This window comes from Elephantulus edwardii, unplaced genomic scaffold (assembly GCF_000299155.1).
Source record: "Elephantulus edwardii isolate Elephantulus edwardi_28Jun2011 unplaced genomic scaffold, EleEdw1.0 scaffold00026, whole genome shotgun sequence".
NCBI lineage: Eukaryota > Metazoa > Chordata > Mammalia > Macroscelidea > Macroscelididae > Elephantulus > Elephantulus edwardii.
The window spans coordinates 15,673,352-15,689,946 of record NW_006399776.1 but is presented as its reverse complement, the minus strand read 5'-3'; the positions used below and the strand labels follow the sequence as shown (position 1 = coordinate 15,689,946).

Genomic DNA, 16,595 nt, shown 5'->3' with positions numbered 1-16,595 from the left:
GTAGAAATCATCTATTTCTTCTTCTTTGGCTCTGGTTTTTGGTGCATATATCTGAATGATAGTGGTATTTACTGGACTTCTTGTAAGCGTATGGATATGATCCTGTCACTCACGATGTTACAGAATATAGCAAAAATAAAATCAGCTAACTATTCACAAAATATTAACCACAGCCAGCTATTTCAGCTACTAATTGTTGCTGTTGTTGTATATTATTGAGTCAGAACCGACCCATAGCTGACACTCCACTGGGTTTTCGGAGGCGGTTAATCTCATGGGAGAAGGTGGTCCATTCTTCTCCCATGGAGCAGCTGGTAGAGTCAAACCACGTGCCTTTGGGACTGTAGCACAGCTTCTTGCTACGAGTCCATACACAATTAAAATGTAAAATAAAACAATGAAATACCGTTTTACTTGCCTTTTTAAAAATGTTTTTAAATTTTTACATTTTGTCTAATTAAAAAAAAAAATTCTAATACTCGGAGTAGGTAGAATTTACAGGTACACATCACTTTCACATACTTGGCAACATTCAATATTGATAATCACATAGAGAAAATCTCAGAGACATTGTGAGGTACAAGACAGGGTCCAGATCTGTTGTTCAGAGGGTTGCTATGAGCTGCACTCAAGTCAATGACAACTAACAACAAAAACAACTTTAGGGAGAAAAATCCAAAACCAAACTGACAATGTTTATCAAATTTTGAAGTGGTCCTACTGTTTGACCCATTTCTGGAAATGTATCCTACAGGAAAAGAAGCACAATTAACTGCAGATATATCTGCATGGATGTTTTTGGCAGCATTGTTAGTAATTTTCAACACTGGGGAAATTCCAAAATGCACACCAAAAGGGGAATGAATGCCCATCTGTAGGGAGATACTTAAATACAGCATGTGCTATACTTAGAATTGCTTCTACCTGTTCTGACATGGAAAGATATGAGTAATTTATTATTGAATGGGGGGGAAAGCCCTATTTTTCAATAGAAAATGTACAACTCACTAGTGCTGTAAAGATAAGAGCTTACACATGTGAGCTCAAACACACCTTTTGATTTGAAAGCACATTCCCCATAACTAATAATAATGTCCGAGGACTAGAGTTCTGCTTAGTTTGTATTACTGTATACTTTACAGTCAGAGAAGTTGTATCTCTGAGTTGTATCCTTTCACCTAAAAATAAACAAACAAACAAACAAACAAACAGAAAGCAGCTCAAACTCATTGTTACCAAGTCAGGACCAACATGAGCAGCCCTCCTTTATGTTTCTGTAAATTTGCACCCAAGGAGATGGTCATCTTTATTTCACAGAGCTCCTGGAGGATTTGAACCACCAGCATTTATTTAATCTGTATGTGGAGCAAATAACCCAGGAATCTGGAGTACATGGAAAGGAATGCAGCATCCACATTGGACAAAGACACATTATGTCCTACCATGAAGATGATACTGCCCTGCTTGCTAAAAGTGGAGTGCCTTTTAACCACCTACTGAATAACATCAAAGACAACCTTCAGTGTGGATTACACTGTAATATAAAGCAAACAAAAATTTCCAAAGCTGAACCAGTAAGCACCATCATGATAAATAGAGACAGGATTGAAGTTGTTGAGCATTTCATTTAACTTGGATTCACAATCCAATTTACTTGGATCCAAGGAAACAGCTATCAAGAAATAAAATGATGTATTGCACTAGGCAAGTCAATATGCTGCCAAATTTGACTTGTTAAAGTGTTAAAAGGCAAAAATGAAACTGAGGAATGAAGCTTACCTGAACCAAGCCATTTTATTTTTTTTAAATTCCTCATATGCATGCTTTTTAGGTTGTTTAAAAAAATTGGCAGCATCAGGATGGATGGTGAAGTAAGTGAAGAAGAGTATTGAGAATACCGTGGACTGCTAGGAAAACAAACAGATTCGTTCTGGAAAGGGTTAAACCGGGTGGCTCCTTGGAGGCAAGGATTCTGAGGCTCCGTCTAACGTACTTTGGACATGTTGTGAGGAGAGACCGGTCCTTGGAGAAGGACATCATGCTTGGGAGGGTGGAGGGACAGCGCAGAAGGGAAGGCCCTCTATGAGGTGGATTGATTCAGTGACTGGGGTAATTGGGATGGGGACAGTGTGATTAGCACAGGACAGAGCAGAGTTTAGGGCTGTTGTACATAGGGTCGCTAGGAGTCGCAACGACTCGACGGCACATAACAACAACAACAACATATGCATGGAATCCTCCTGTGTATGCCATCAGGTGAGATCCATGTGTAGAGCTGCCATTTGTGTTTCTTATAAAAGCTATTTGCAATTAATAATTCATTAATTGTACAGAATTCTATCCTTGTGTCTCCAGCCTCATTTCTTTCACCGAGTTCATGTTTCCTTATTAGCAATCTTCCTTCCTTGTTCCCAACCTTTACATCTCAGTCACCCATTATTACTTATGTATTTTGATTGCATGTTTGTTCGATTTTCAATTGCAACAACTGGGAGAAATCATCTATTTCCTCCTCTTTGGCTCTGGTTGCTAGTGCATATATTTAAATGATAATGATATTAACAGTTCTTCCTTGTATGTACTTAGTTATTATCCTATCACTCACAGCACTGCATTTCAAGGTAGATCTAGAAATGATATAAACTGTGGCTAGCTCTGAGAAGAATGGGAATCCCAGAGCAATTGATTGTGCTTATGCAAACCCTATACTTGGACCAGGAGGTAGTTGTCAGAACAGAGCAAGGAAACACTGCATGATTCAAAATCAGGAAAGTATATACCAGGTATGTACCCTATCCCCATACCCTTTCAATCTATATTCAGGACAGATCATCTGGGAGGCTGTGAGGAAGAATGTGACATCAGGATTAGAAGAAGACTTGTCAACAACCTGTGTTATGCAGATAACACAGCCTTGCTTGCCAAAACTGAGGAAGACCTGAAGCACATGCAGCAAAAGATCAAGGACTGCAGCCTTCAATATGTAGTGGAGCTAAACATCAAGAAAACAAAGAATCTCACCCCTGGGCAGATTGGCAACATCATGATAGGCAGTGAAGAGATTGAGATTGTTGACAGCTTCAGCTTGCTTTGCTCTACAATTAACACTCTTGATACCAGCAGCTAGAAAATCAAAAGATTAATTGCATTGGGAAATTTTGCTGTTAGGGACCTCTCCAAATTACTGAAGAGCAGTGAGTGATGTTAGAGACTAAGGTACTACTGACCCACGCCATGGTCTTCACAGTTACTTGCTGTGCATCAGAGAGCTGGACAATGACTAAGGATGACAGAAGATGAATCAATGCCTTTGAATTGTGGTGCTGGAGAAGAGTATTGAATACACTATGGTCTGCTAAGAGAACAAACAGGTTCATCCTGGAAAGAAGAAACTAGGCCACTCCTTGGAGGCAAGGATTTTGAAGCTTCATCTGACATACTTTGGGCATGTTGGAAGGAGGGGACGAGTCCTTGGAGAGGGATATCATGTTTGGAAGGGTTGGTGACCATGTAAGAGAAAAAGATGCTGCATGAGGTGGATTGACTCAGTGTCTGGGATAGTGGGGAAAGGTATGTCAAAAATGATGAAATTGACTCAAGATAGAGCTGAGTTCAGAGCTGTTGAACATAGGGTCACTATGAGTTGAAGTTGACTCAACAATGCATAACAACAACATACCTGGAAAAGCTGGACAATGAATGAAAGAGGTACTGAAGAAGATTTAATGCATGAGAAATGGTGGCTATTGAATATACAGTTGACTGCCAGAAGAATAAGCAAAGCTATCTTAGAAGTCCATCAGAATCTTCCTTAGAAGAAAGAATGATGAGATTTCATTTCCTGTATTTTGGACATGTAATTAGAATGTCCTAAAGGACATCATGCTTGGTAGAGTAGAGAATTGGGGGAAAAGAGGAAATCCTTAAATATGGTGTCTTGACACCGTGGTTGCAATAATGGGCTGGCTAGGTACTAGCGATATTGTTGCTGATGTTACATGGATGATGGCTGAAAGCAAGGAATACCAGAAGAATGTCTATCTGTGTTTCATTGATTATGCAAAGGCATTTGACTGTGTGGATCATAACAAACTGTGGCTGACTCTGAGAAGAATGGGAATCCCAGAACATTTAATTGTGCTAATGCGAAACCTATACTTGGAAAAAGAGGCAGTAGTCAGAACAGAGCAGGGTAACACTGCATGGTTCAAAATTGGGAAGGGTGTACGCCAGGGATGCATCCTGTCTCCATACCTTTTCAACATGTATGCAGAGCAGATTATCCGGGAGGCTGGGCTCTATGAGGAGAATTGTGGCATCAGGATTGGTGGAAGATCTATTAACAATCTGCGTTATGCAGATGATACAACCCTGCTTGCTGAAACTGAGAAGGACCTCATGCACTTGCTGCGGAGGGTCAAGGACTGCAGCCTTCAGTATGGACTGAGGCTCAATGTCAAGAAGACAAAGATTCTCACCACTGGACCAATTGGCAGCGTCAGGATGGACAGCGAAGAGATTGAGATTGTTCACAGCTTCAGTTTGCTCGGCTCCACAGTCAACACTCTTGGCACCTGACTGCTAGTCAGGAAATAAAAAAGCGTATCGCTATGGAAAAGTCTGCTGTTAGGGACCTCTCTAAAGTATGGTCTTTGCAGTCGCTTGTTATGCATCAGAGAGTTGGACAATGACTAGGGAGGACAGAAGGAAAGTTGATGCCTTTGAGCTATGGTGCTGGAGAAGAGTACTGAATGTACCATGGACTGCCAGGAAAAGAAAACAGATTCATCTTGGAGAGGATTAAACCAAGCTACTCCTTGCAGGCAAGGATTCTGGGGCTTCGTCTGACATACTTTGGACATGTTGCCAGGAGGGACGGGTCCTTGGAGAGGGACATAATGCTTGGGAGGGTGGAGGGACAGTTCAGGAGGGGAAGACCCACTATGAGATGGATTGATTTGGTGACTGGGGTAATCGGGATGGGTGTGTCAGAGGCAGTGCAGTTGGCGCAGGATAGAGCAGGGTTTATGGCTGTTGTGCGTAGGGTTGCTATGAGTCGCAAAGGACTCGATGGCACATAACAACAACAACAACAGGTAAAGGTATTTGACTTTGTGGATCACAACAAATTGTGGCTAATATGAAGAGTGGGAATCCCAAACCACTTAGTAGTACTCATTTTCAATGACTTCATTTTACTTGAATCCCCAGTAAACATTCTTTGTATCAGCAGTCAGCAGATCAAGCAATGTATTGCCTTGGGGAAATCTGTTGTCAAGGACCTGTCCAATGTTCTGAAAAGTAATGATGTTAGTTTAAAGACCAAAGTGCACCTGATCCAAACCATGCTATTTTTAAACATCTTAGAGCTGGACAGTAAGTAAAGATGACAGAAGAATTAATGTGTTTGAATTGTAGTGTTGGAGAAGAACACTAAACATTCAGTAAAAAAAATCATATAGATATACCATGGGGAAAGTGCAGCCAGTGTGATGCAGCAAGGATGGTGAAGCCTCATCTTATGTACTGCAAACATGTTAGGAAGGGCTGTTCTTTCGAGAGACATTATGCTTGGAAAAGTAGAGGGTCAGCAAAGGAAAAGACAAGTTTCAGCAAGTTAGATTGACACTGTGACTGTGACAGTGGGCTCACGTTTTTTAGAGGTCATAAGGATGGCACAGGATATGTCAGGGTTCAGATCTATTGTTCACAGCGTTGCTATAATTCATACTCAGTTTGAAGGCACGTCACAACAACACATAGCAGTATTTATGAATATAATGATCTACTCTTTTGTGCTGAGGGTTGTTATGAGTTGAAATCCACTCAAGAACATCTAACAATTCTTCAGTTGGTATGTTTGTGTATGTAATTTTAATATAAGAATTTGTTACTTTTATAATTAAAATGCATAGGAAATAAAAGATAAAGCTAGAAAGAAAACCAACCAACCAAACAAACAAACAAAACACAAGCCCAAGTATATTTGTGATCTTGACGACTCTCCCCAGGCAGAACTTTTACATTTAAAATGCCTTGCTCAGAACTTGGCAAATAGTTGTCATTTGACACCTTTTTGTTGAATGAAGAAGCTCTTGCTAGCACACCTGTGTGTGCTCCCACAATTTGTTGTCAGTTGACCATTGAGTTGATTTCAACTTGCAGCAACCCCACATGTACAGAGTAGAATTGTTCCATAGGGTTTTCAAGGCAGTGACCCTTTAGGAGCAGATCACCAGACCTGTCTTCAGAGATGCTTCTTGATGGGTTCAAGCTGTGAACGTTTTGGCTTATATTCAAGAGTTCAACCACTTGCACCACCTGAGAACTCCAGAAACTTAAAAAACTTGACCAGAGGTCCACAATATATCTCTCTTCCTTTTTCTCTCTTTCAGACCTCAGACCTCTTTTTACCTCCCCTCATCCCCAAATACCTCACATATATTAGAGTATAGCCTAATCCCTCATCAATTCTGAAAGATCTGGGTACATATAAAAAAGTCTTGGGTTCAACCATGCCTTTTAACCCTTACTTCTTCAGTTTCTTAGTCCCATGTCTTGTTTTGCTGTTTCCCTTGAATACTTTTGCATCTCTGGACTCGGTTGTTAGGGGTTTTTTTTGGTTGGTTTCCCCCCGCCTCGTTGTTGTTGTTAGGTTGTTAGGGGGTTTTTTTGGTTGGTTTCCCCCCGCCTCATTGTTGTTGTTAGGTACCACTGAGTCAGAATGTACTCACAGCTGACCCCCTGGATTTTCAGAGGCAATAAATCATGGGAAAAGATGGCCCGTCTTTCTCCCATGCTGCATCTGGTAGATGCTGACTCTGTTCCTTTGGATTGCCAGCACAACTCCTTACCACGAAACCGCCAGAGCTCCCTCTTGATTAGAAAGGATACTTTAGGGAATTTTGTTTGTTTTTTAAATTGGTTTTGCATTCACTCATACAGATGTATTCCTCCACTTCTCCCCCTTCATTACATAATGCATGTCCTGTTCCAGAATGTTGGTTGCATTATTCATAAAGTCCGATTGTCCATTCTTTTCAGACCTTCCTTTCACCTATTCCAGTGCAAAGTTCCTTATGTATCCATTCTTTTCCTGCTCTGTCTGCCACCCCCCACCCCATAACCCTCCTGTTTTTTCACTCCTGTTTTTAACTGTTATTTCACTCAACACAATCTCTAGATTCATCCATGTTTTGTAGTGTTTCATGAGTGCATTATTTTTCAGTGCTATGTGATGCTCCACCTTAAGAACACATCATGGTTTCTGTACCCATTTGTTGTTGATAGGTGCTTAGGCTGTTTCTATCTCTTTTCTATCATGAATAGTGCTTCAATAAACATGAACGTGAATACATCTGTTTGCATTGTATCTCTCTTTAAGGAATAGTTCTAGTAGTGGGAGTGTTGTTGTTGTTAAATGCTATTGAGTTGACTCTGACTCATAGGAACCCAATGAACAATGTATCTGATACCTGCCCTGTCCTGTGCCATTATGACCTTTTTGACTTACTCGAGACCACCTTTATAGTCACTGTGTCTATCTATTTTCTTGAGGGTCTTACCTTCCTCCCCTGACAAGCCACATGTCCAAGCATGATGTCTTTTTCCAAGGATTGGTCTCTCCAAACATGTCCAAAGCATCGAGACAAAGTTTCACTATCCTTGCATCTTGGCTACACCTTTTCTAAGACATATGGGTCAAATAATATTTCTATTTGTAGTCTTCTGAGCAAACACCAGACTGTCTTTGATAGGGATAGTACCATTTTACACTTTCCCCAACAGGGCATGACAGTTTCCATCTCTCTGCATTTCCCCCAGCATTTGTTATTTGCTGTCCTTTTGAAAGCTGACATTGTTGCTAGTGAGATGATATCTTACTGTTGTTTGTATTTGCATATTTCTAATAGTAGATCAAAGACTACAGCCTTCAATATGGATTACATCAGGAAAATAAAAATTCTCACCATTGGACAACTACAGAACAGCATGGTAGATGGAAAAAGATTGAAACTGTCAACTAATTCATCTTAGTTGCATCTACAATCAACACAATTGATACTAGCAGTCAGAAGATGAGGAGACATATTGTATTAGTAAAGTCTGCAGTCAGGGACCTCTTTAAATTACTGTGGAGCAATAATATCAATTTGAAGACTAAGGTGCGCCTGATTCAGACTACGGTCTGAATTACAGTTTTGGAGAAGGGTACTGAAAATCCCATGGACTGCCAGAAAAACAAACAGATAAGTGTTGAAGAAAGTACAACTGGAATGCTCCTTGGGGGCAAAGATGACAAAGCTTTGCCTCTCATAACTTGTTGTTAGTGGCATGTTGTAGGACAGGTTATTCCTTAGAGAGAACATCATGCTTGAAAAAAAATGGAGGATTGGTGAAAGAGAGGAAGACCCTAAGCCACATGACTGCTGTAGTGGAATTGAGCATGCCAGAGGTGATGAGGATGGCACAGGACAGGACAGGTTTCATATCTGTTGTTCGTAGGGTCACTATGATTCACACTCAACTTGATGGCAATAACAGTAACACTAGCTAGTGATATTGAGCATTTTTTCATGTATTTGTTGACCGTCTGAATATCCTTTGATTATGAGCTCTTCCAGACTTCTGCCCATTTTATAATTGGGTTGTCTTTTTCTTGTCAAGGTGCTGGAGTATTCTGTACATCTAATCAGCTATGTATTTACCAAATATTTTTCCCAGTCTGTTGGTTTCCTTTTCATAATGTTGGGGATTTTTTTTTTATGTACACAAGGTTTTGGTTTTTAGAAGGTCTATACATCTATTTTATCCTCTCTTGTCTGTGAATTCTTAAATATATTTGAACCCTGTCCATGCCATGAATTAAGAATTCTAAATTTGTTCCTATATTTTCTCTAGTGATTGTTATAGTTTTTGAGTTTTCCACTTAGGTCTTTGATCCGCTCTTCGTTGTTTTTTTTGTATACAGTGTGAGGTGTGGATCTTATTTCAGTTTTCTGCAGACAGTCATCCAATTTTTCCAACACCATTTGTTAAAGAGGCTATAGTCTCTAGACTGGCATCATTGTTTTTTAGGACTCTGGAGTGGTCCCTGACAGCACACTTTTCCAATGCAAAAGTTTTTTTGACATAAATTAAGGCAGACTAGGAAGAAGAATTGGCCACCCACTTCCGAAACAACAGGCCTTCGAAAACCCTATGTACCATAGAGCATGCTTAGAATAGACTAGCATATGTGTTACCAGGGCTAAGTCATCATCTTGAGAATCACAAAAGAAGAGGAATAGTTATAAAGAGACACTAGAGATTATATTGTAGAATGTGAAAAGTATGAATGTAGGGAAATTGGGCATTGTAAAAGAAGAAATGGAACACATAAATATTGACATACCACGCATTGGCGAAGTGAGATATTAGCAAGGCAGATCTTGAGTCAAAAAAAAATCATATGATCTACTATGCTGTAAATGAAAAGTTAAAGAAAAACACCATTTCTAAATAAACTTTTCTTAAAAAGACCATTTCTAGAATTCTTGAAATGCAGTGTTGTAACTGAAAGGATAATGTTCATACACATACAAGCAAGACTTGTTAATACCACTATGCATTCAAACATACGCACCAGAGCCAAAGAAGAGGAAATAGAGGTTTTCTACCAGCTTTTTCAGTTGGAAATTGATAGAACATGCAGGCAAGATGCATTAATATTAATGGGTGACTGGAATGTAACAGGAAAAGGGAAGAAGGATCAGAAGTTGGAAAACTTTGCCTTGGTGGCAGAAACAAGGCTGCAGATAGAATGATAGAATTTTGTACTATCAATGATTTGTTCATTGCAAATACTTCCTATAAGATAAAAAAATGGAGACTATACACATGGACCTCACCTGATGGTCTTCACAGGAGTCAAATCAATTATATCTGTTCAAAGAATCATTGTAGGTGCTCAATATCAGCTGTGAAAATTAGGGCAGGTGCTGATTGTGAACAGACCATAAGTTACTCCTATGCAAGCTCAAGCTGAAGTGAAAGAAAATTAAATAAAATCCACGAGAAAATTTTATCTTGAGTCTATCCCACCTGAATTTAAAAACCATCTCAAGAACAAGTTTGAGGCCTTAAACGTTAATTAATTAATTAATTAAATGTGCTATGGGAGAATATCAAAAATATCATCCAGGAAGAATGCAAGAGGTCAATACAAAGACAGAGGAGAAAGACAAGACTCTGAATATTGCACTAAAGCACTGAGAAGCCAAAGCAAAGAGAAGAAATCAGGAAGTTAAGGAGCTGAACAAAAGATTTCAAAGGGAAGCTTGAGAAGATAAAGCAAGGTATTTTAATGAAATGTGCCAAAGAGCTGTAGTCAGAAAATCAAAAGTGATGAACTCGCTTGCCTTTTCTTAAACTGAAGAACAAATTCAAGCCTTGAGTTGCATTACTTAAGGATAATATGGGCAGAATATTGAATGATATAGGAAGTATCAAAAGAAGACGGAAGCAGTACACATAGTCACGGTAACAAAAATAATTAGTTGACACAGAAGAATTTAATGAGACAACATATGATCAAGAGGCAATGATGATTAAAGAGGAAGTTGAAGGCACCAGGAATTGATAGCATACCGATTGACATATTTCAGCAAACACATGCCGCTCTGTACCTGCTCACTAGGCTGTACCAAGAAATCTGGAAGACAGCAACTGACTGGAAAAGATATATATTTATTCCCATTTTAAAAGCAGATGATCCAACAGAGTGTGGAAATAATATCACTAATATGATACACAATCAAAATCCTGCTGAAGGTTAACCAAACACTACCAAAACAGTACATTGACAGAGAACTACCAGAAGTGCAAGCTGGGTTTAGAAGAGAAGATGGCATTAGGAATATCATAGCCGATGACAGATGAATCTTGGCTGAAAGTAGAGAGTACCATAAGAATGTCTACTTGTGTTTCATTAACTATGCAAAGACATTTTGGAATCCCAGATCATCTAATTATGTTTATGCAAAACCTGTACTTGAACCAGTAAACAGTTGTTAGTTAGAATAGACCAGGGAAACACTGCATGGTTCTTAATTGAGAGATGAGTGTGTCAGGGATGCATCCTATCTCCATACCTTTCCAATCTGTTTGTGGAACAGATCATCTGGTAGGCTGAACTTTGTGAGGAAGAATGTGGTATGAGGATTGCAGGAAGACTCATCAATAACCTGGATTATGCAGATGATACAAACCTGGCTTGTCAAAACTGAGAAGGCCTTGAAGCATTTGCTGAAGAAGATAAAGGATTGTGTCTCCAGTATTGATCAATATCAACATCAAGAAGACAAAGATTGTCACCACTAGGCAATTTGGCAGCATCATGATAGGTGGAGAAGAGATTGAGATTGTTAACAATTTCAGCTTGCTCATTTCCACAATCAACACTCTCGACACTAGCAGTCATGAAATCAAAAGATGAATTGTATTAGAGAACTCTGTTGTCAGGGACTTCCCCAGAGTGCTGAAGAGCAACAGTGTCATTCTGGAGACTAAGGTGTGCCTGATCGAGGTCATGATCTTCACAATTATTTGATATGCAACAGAGAGGTGGACGATGACTAGACAGGATGATAGAAGAAGAATTGATACCTTTGAGTTGTGGTACCGGAGAAGAGTATTGAATCTACTGAAATTGCCAAGAGAACAAACAGGTCTGCCCTGGAGAAGGTAAAACCAAGTTGCTCATTGGAGGCAAGTATTTTGAAGCTGTCCAGTATTCTTTGGGCATGTTGCTGGGAGGGACCAGTGCTTGGAGAAGGACATCATGCTTGGATAAGTGAAAGGACAGCACAGGAGAGGAAGACCTTAGAGGATATGAATTGACACAGTAACAGGTTATGAGGGCCGGTGTGTTGAAAACAGTGAGTTTGACTTAGGATAGGACAAGCTTGAAAGTTGTTGAAAGGGTCGCTATGAGTTGCAGAGGACTTGACAGCACCTTACAGACTTACAACACAGTGAGTTCACTGTGAGTCTAACTCAAGTTGACAACAATGATTTCTTTTTGGGATTTTAGTGGTTTTGAGTTTTTTTATTTTTTATCTGCTGAAAAGGAAGAAATAGTGTTTAAAAATATATTTGATTATGCTTAATCTTTTCCTTCTTTGCTTTCATCATAAAAAAATGACTAAAAATAGAAAGTACTTGCTTTCTTTTTAAAACTCATAAAATTTTGTATTCCCTAAGGATCTTTTTCTACAGCTAATGTTGAAATGATTAAACCCATTAGACTGAAAAATCAAATTTTCCTTTCATCTTGATTAAAGCATACTATTTACTTTAGATCTAATTGTTATGTGACAGTAGCTAACCTGAGGAGGAAACAGACAAAGGGTAGCCTATAATGTATTCAGTGTAGATTGATAGAAAGGTAATTATAATTAGCCAGTTAGATAATCTTGATTAGAATAAACTCGTATTGTGTCCTATTGCCCAAACAACAAAAGACTGTTTTTTAGAGCAGTGCATCTAGAGACATTTCCTTCAATTAAGGTTTGTTTCACTAAGTCTGTATGTTTCTAGGTGAAAGGGGAGACAAGCTGCTTAGTTTGTATTTTAGCCAGAAACGTGCATTTAAAAACATTTCTACATCTTGATGATGTCTTGTGTGTACTTTTTATTGATTTTTTTTTAACTTTCTGATATGAGAAACATATTTGGTTTTTCTTAGTGGCTGTTTTGTGGTAAGTTGGTAAAAGCTGATTTGTTTTATTGAGTTTAGAGAAGAGCAAAGTTCCCCGCAGAATATTTATAAAGATTAAAAATATTGTCAGTAACATATTTGAAGTTTCTAAAAATATCATGAAAGTTTATATATGTGTACATTCTATTAAACAAAAATAGTATTAAATACTTTAGAATTCAAGCTTTATGTGCAAAATATTACACAAACATTGTATATTAATCATGGAAAAATATATTTATGAATATCTTATTTATGTTTTACATTTATAGTAAAACAAAAGGAAGCAACTTAACTGTCTAAAGTAGGAAAATGTATTTTAGAATGAATAACTTGAAATCTGCTGAGTTGTCATTTCCCCAGCATCATGCCAAAGTAAATCTACAGCCATTCAGTTGATTCTAACCCATTAAAACCCTATGAGAAAGACAACTGCCCCATAGGGCTTCCAGTGCTATGAATTACTAGGAAACAAAACTCTCACATCTTCTGTAGAGATGCAAGTAATTTTGAACTGCTCCCTTTTTGCTTAACAGCTGAGAGCTTACACACTCTGCCACCATGGCTCCATTCAAGGTCATGGAGTTGGTAAACATCTGAATTAAGATCCTAATGTTCCATTGAACCTTCTTCAATGGACAAGATAGCTAAGAACAGGGACAAGGAAGTGACTTAAGATATAGTAACATGAAAATTTGTGTTTGATAAGTGAAGAAGTTAGATACAATTACATATATACATTACCGTTACAACTTAATTAACCTTGAAATAAAAAGATAAAAGGAAATGATAACGATTATAATGCTTGTCTAAGGCTGATTAGGTTTTATGTGTCACTTGTTTTTCTTAGCTATCTACGGTGGGTATTACTTCCAAATACAAATACTTTTTATTAAAATAGAGTGCCTGTAGTGTCAATTTGGCCTATCAGTCATGATATCTGAATATCTTAATATTTTTTGTATACTTTCTGAAAGGTTGCGCAGCCGTTTCAGTTTGCTTTACTATTTTTTAAAATTTCAGATCATCAAGCTATTGGATGGAAAACGTTCTCAAACTGTGGGGATCTTGATATCTAGTTTGCATTTAGAAATGAAGGATATCCAGCAGGGTAAGTCTTCCTCATCACTTTTAATTTTTTAAAACATTGTATTTTAAAAATTTTTCTAACATAATTTGATTTTCTTACTGTTAGTATGTGTTACGTAGTGAGAATTGACTCATAACTGACCCTCCAGCTGGTTTTCAGAGGCTTTAAATCACACAGGAGGAGATGAAATGTACCCATGTTATAATGCACCCTGCATGCCAATCAACTCCCTTTGACTGTCTATCCACCCAACTGGATAATTAGGATACAAATCCAATATGTTACATAATTTTATGGGTTAAAAATCTCTGAAAAATAACATTTTAAACAAAATTGGTACTGTGGATTTAAAACAATAATTTCCCAATGTCATTAAATATGTAGTTCTGATTTTCTTTATATAGCTTGATAATTTCCACATTGTGTTGGATCATCTTTCTTGGGAATGGGAAAAAATACACATTTCTTTCAGTCAGTTGGCCAATTAGCTGTTGTCCAGATTCTTGGTAAGCACATCCAGGGCTGCATCTGCATATCAATTAGTATCCCATTAATTCCTGGGACCTTACATTTTGCCAATGCATGCTTCAGTGCAGCTTGCACTTGTTCCCTCATCACTCTTGTCTTTTGCTTATATGCTACTTACTGAAATATTTTGGTATTAGTTAACTCTTTTTGGTGTTGTGACTCTGTGTATTTCCTCTTTCTGATGCTTCCTGGATAATTCTGATTTTGCCCATAGCATCTTTCAGTATTAACAACGTGAAGTTTGAATTTGTTTTTTATTCTCAAGAAAGGTGATCCAGCAGAATGTGGAAATTATTGAACAATATTGTTATTACCACATACAAGCAAAATGTTGCTGATGATCATCCAGAAATGACTAGAATAAGTACAATGATAAGAGAAGAGCCAGAAGTTTCAAGAGGGATTTATAAGAGGCCGTGATACTAAGGATGTAAGATGGGTGTTGGCTGAAAGCAGAGAATACCAGAAACATTTCTACTTGTGTTTTATTGGCTATGCAAAAGCATATGTGATTGTGCAAATCATAACAAACTATGGCTAACACTGAGGAGAATGGGAGCACTTAATTGTGCTTATGCTAAACCTATATACCTAGACCAAGAAGCTATTGTTTGAACAGAACAAGGATACATTGCATGGTTTAACATTACAAAAGAACTGCATCAGGTCTGTATCCTTTCTCCATACCTGTTAAATCTGTATGCTGAGCAAATGATTTGGAAACTGGGCTTTATGAAAAAGGATGTGGTATCAGGATTAGAGAAGACTCATCAACAGCCTTCGGTATGCAGATGGCACAGTCTTGCTGGCTGAAAGTATGAGGACTTGAAACACTCATAGAAAATTTAAAACGGTTGCCTTCCATATGGATTACATTTCAACATCAAGAAAACAAAGTTCATCACCACTGGGCAAATAAGTGGGAACAAGATTGAAGTTGACAATGATCTCATCTTGCTTGGATCCACAGTGTTATCAGTGTCAGCAGTCAAGAAATCAAAAGACATGTAGCACTAGGAAAGTCTGCTGTTAGGGGCCTCTCCAATGTACTGAAGAGTGATGATGTCAGCTTAAAGACTAAGGGGCACCTGATTCAAGCTATGACCTTACATTCACCTACTATTCCTCTGAGAGCTGGAGAGTGAATAAGGATGGCAGAAGAAAGAGTCATGTCTTTGAGTTACAGTGCTGGAAAAGAGTACCGAATTTCCCATGGACTGCCGAAAGCGCAAACAGACAAGTCTTAGAGAAAGAGCAGCCAGAGTGCTCCTTAGTGACAACGATGATGAGGCTTCACCTCATACTTTGGACATGTTAGTAGAAGAGCATATTCCTTGCAAAGGACATAATGCTCTGAAAGGTAGAGGGTCAGTGAAAGAGAGGAAGACCCTTAACAAGGTGGATTGACACAGTAACTGCAGCAATGGGATAAAATATATCAGAAATGATGAGGATGGCAGAGGATGGGACAGAGTTTAGATCTGTTTTTAATAGGGCTGCAATGAGTAATACTTGACTAGACAGCAAGCTACAAGAACAACCTCATTGTCCATAAGTCTTATTCATCATTCACTCATAACTAAGTTTTTAAAAGGCTTGAACAAAGTTCATGCATTTTCTGTGACTAGCATTCCTGTCAAATTTCTTTATCTAGAAGTTTCTCCCCTTTCATTCCCCTCCCCCCTGGTTTTGGTTTGTTTTTTTTTTTCCTTGAAGTTTTGATTTTTATTGCTTTTTAATAAACGAGTTTGGTGGTTAACTTATATGATCTTTCTCTCCTTGCCTTGTAACTTTCACCAAATGTTTGGGTGAGACTATGTAAATACGATGCTACCACAAAGGGTATCAGATATTATACTAATAATGCAATTAAGATGTGTAGAGATCTAATTAAGCAGGTTGTCAGTTTTGCCATACCATTAGGCTTAAAATGAGCCAATCCAAAGGAGTAATAAGGAATATCTGCCACCAAGAGAGACTGAAAAGAAGAGGAAGCCTTTCAGTAAAATGGATTGGCATTGTGGTTGCAGCAATGGCCTCGGGATATTAGCAATTGTGAAAATAGTGCTGGACTGGCAGTAGTTCATTGTGTTGACATAGGACTGCTATGAGAGGGCCATGGGACCAATGGCTGGGGTCAGTATTGGTGAAGAAACAGGACAGAGAAATATTTCTGACTTCTACCCCACAGCCTTCAGTATGGACTGAGGCTCAATGTCAAGAAGACAAAGATTCTCA

At 38.4% G+C, this 16,595-nt stretch overlaps 1 protein-coding gene across 3 annotated transcripts in view; it reads left to right on the top strand.

The window, feature by feature from the left end:
* FMN1 (formin 1) overlaps positions 1 to 16,595 on the top strand; it is a 580,566-nt gene that overhangs the window by 326,152 nt on the left and 237,819 nt on the right. For all 3 annotated transcript variants that reach the window (XM_006883052.1, XM_006883051.1, XM_006883053.1), the window contains one exon: positions 13,763 to 13,850. In XM_006883052.1, the coding sequence (XP_006883114.1) occupies positions 13,763 to 13,850 (88 nt within the window). The remainder of the gene's footprint in view (positions 1 to 13,762; positions 13,851 to 16,595) is intronic.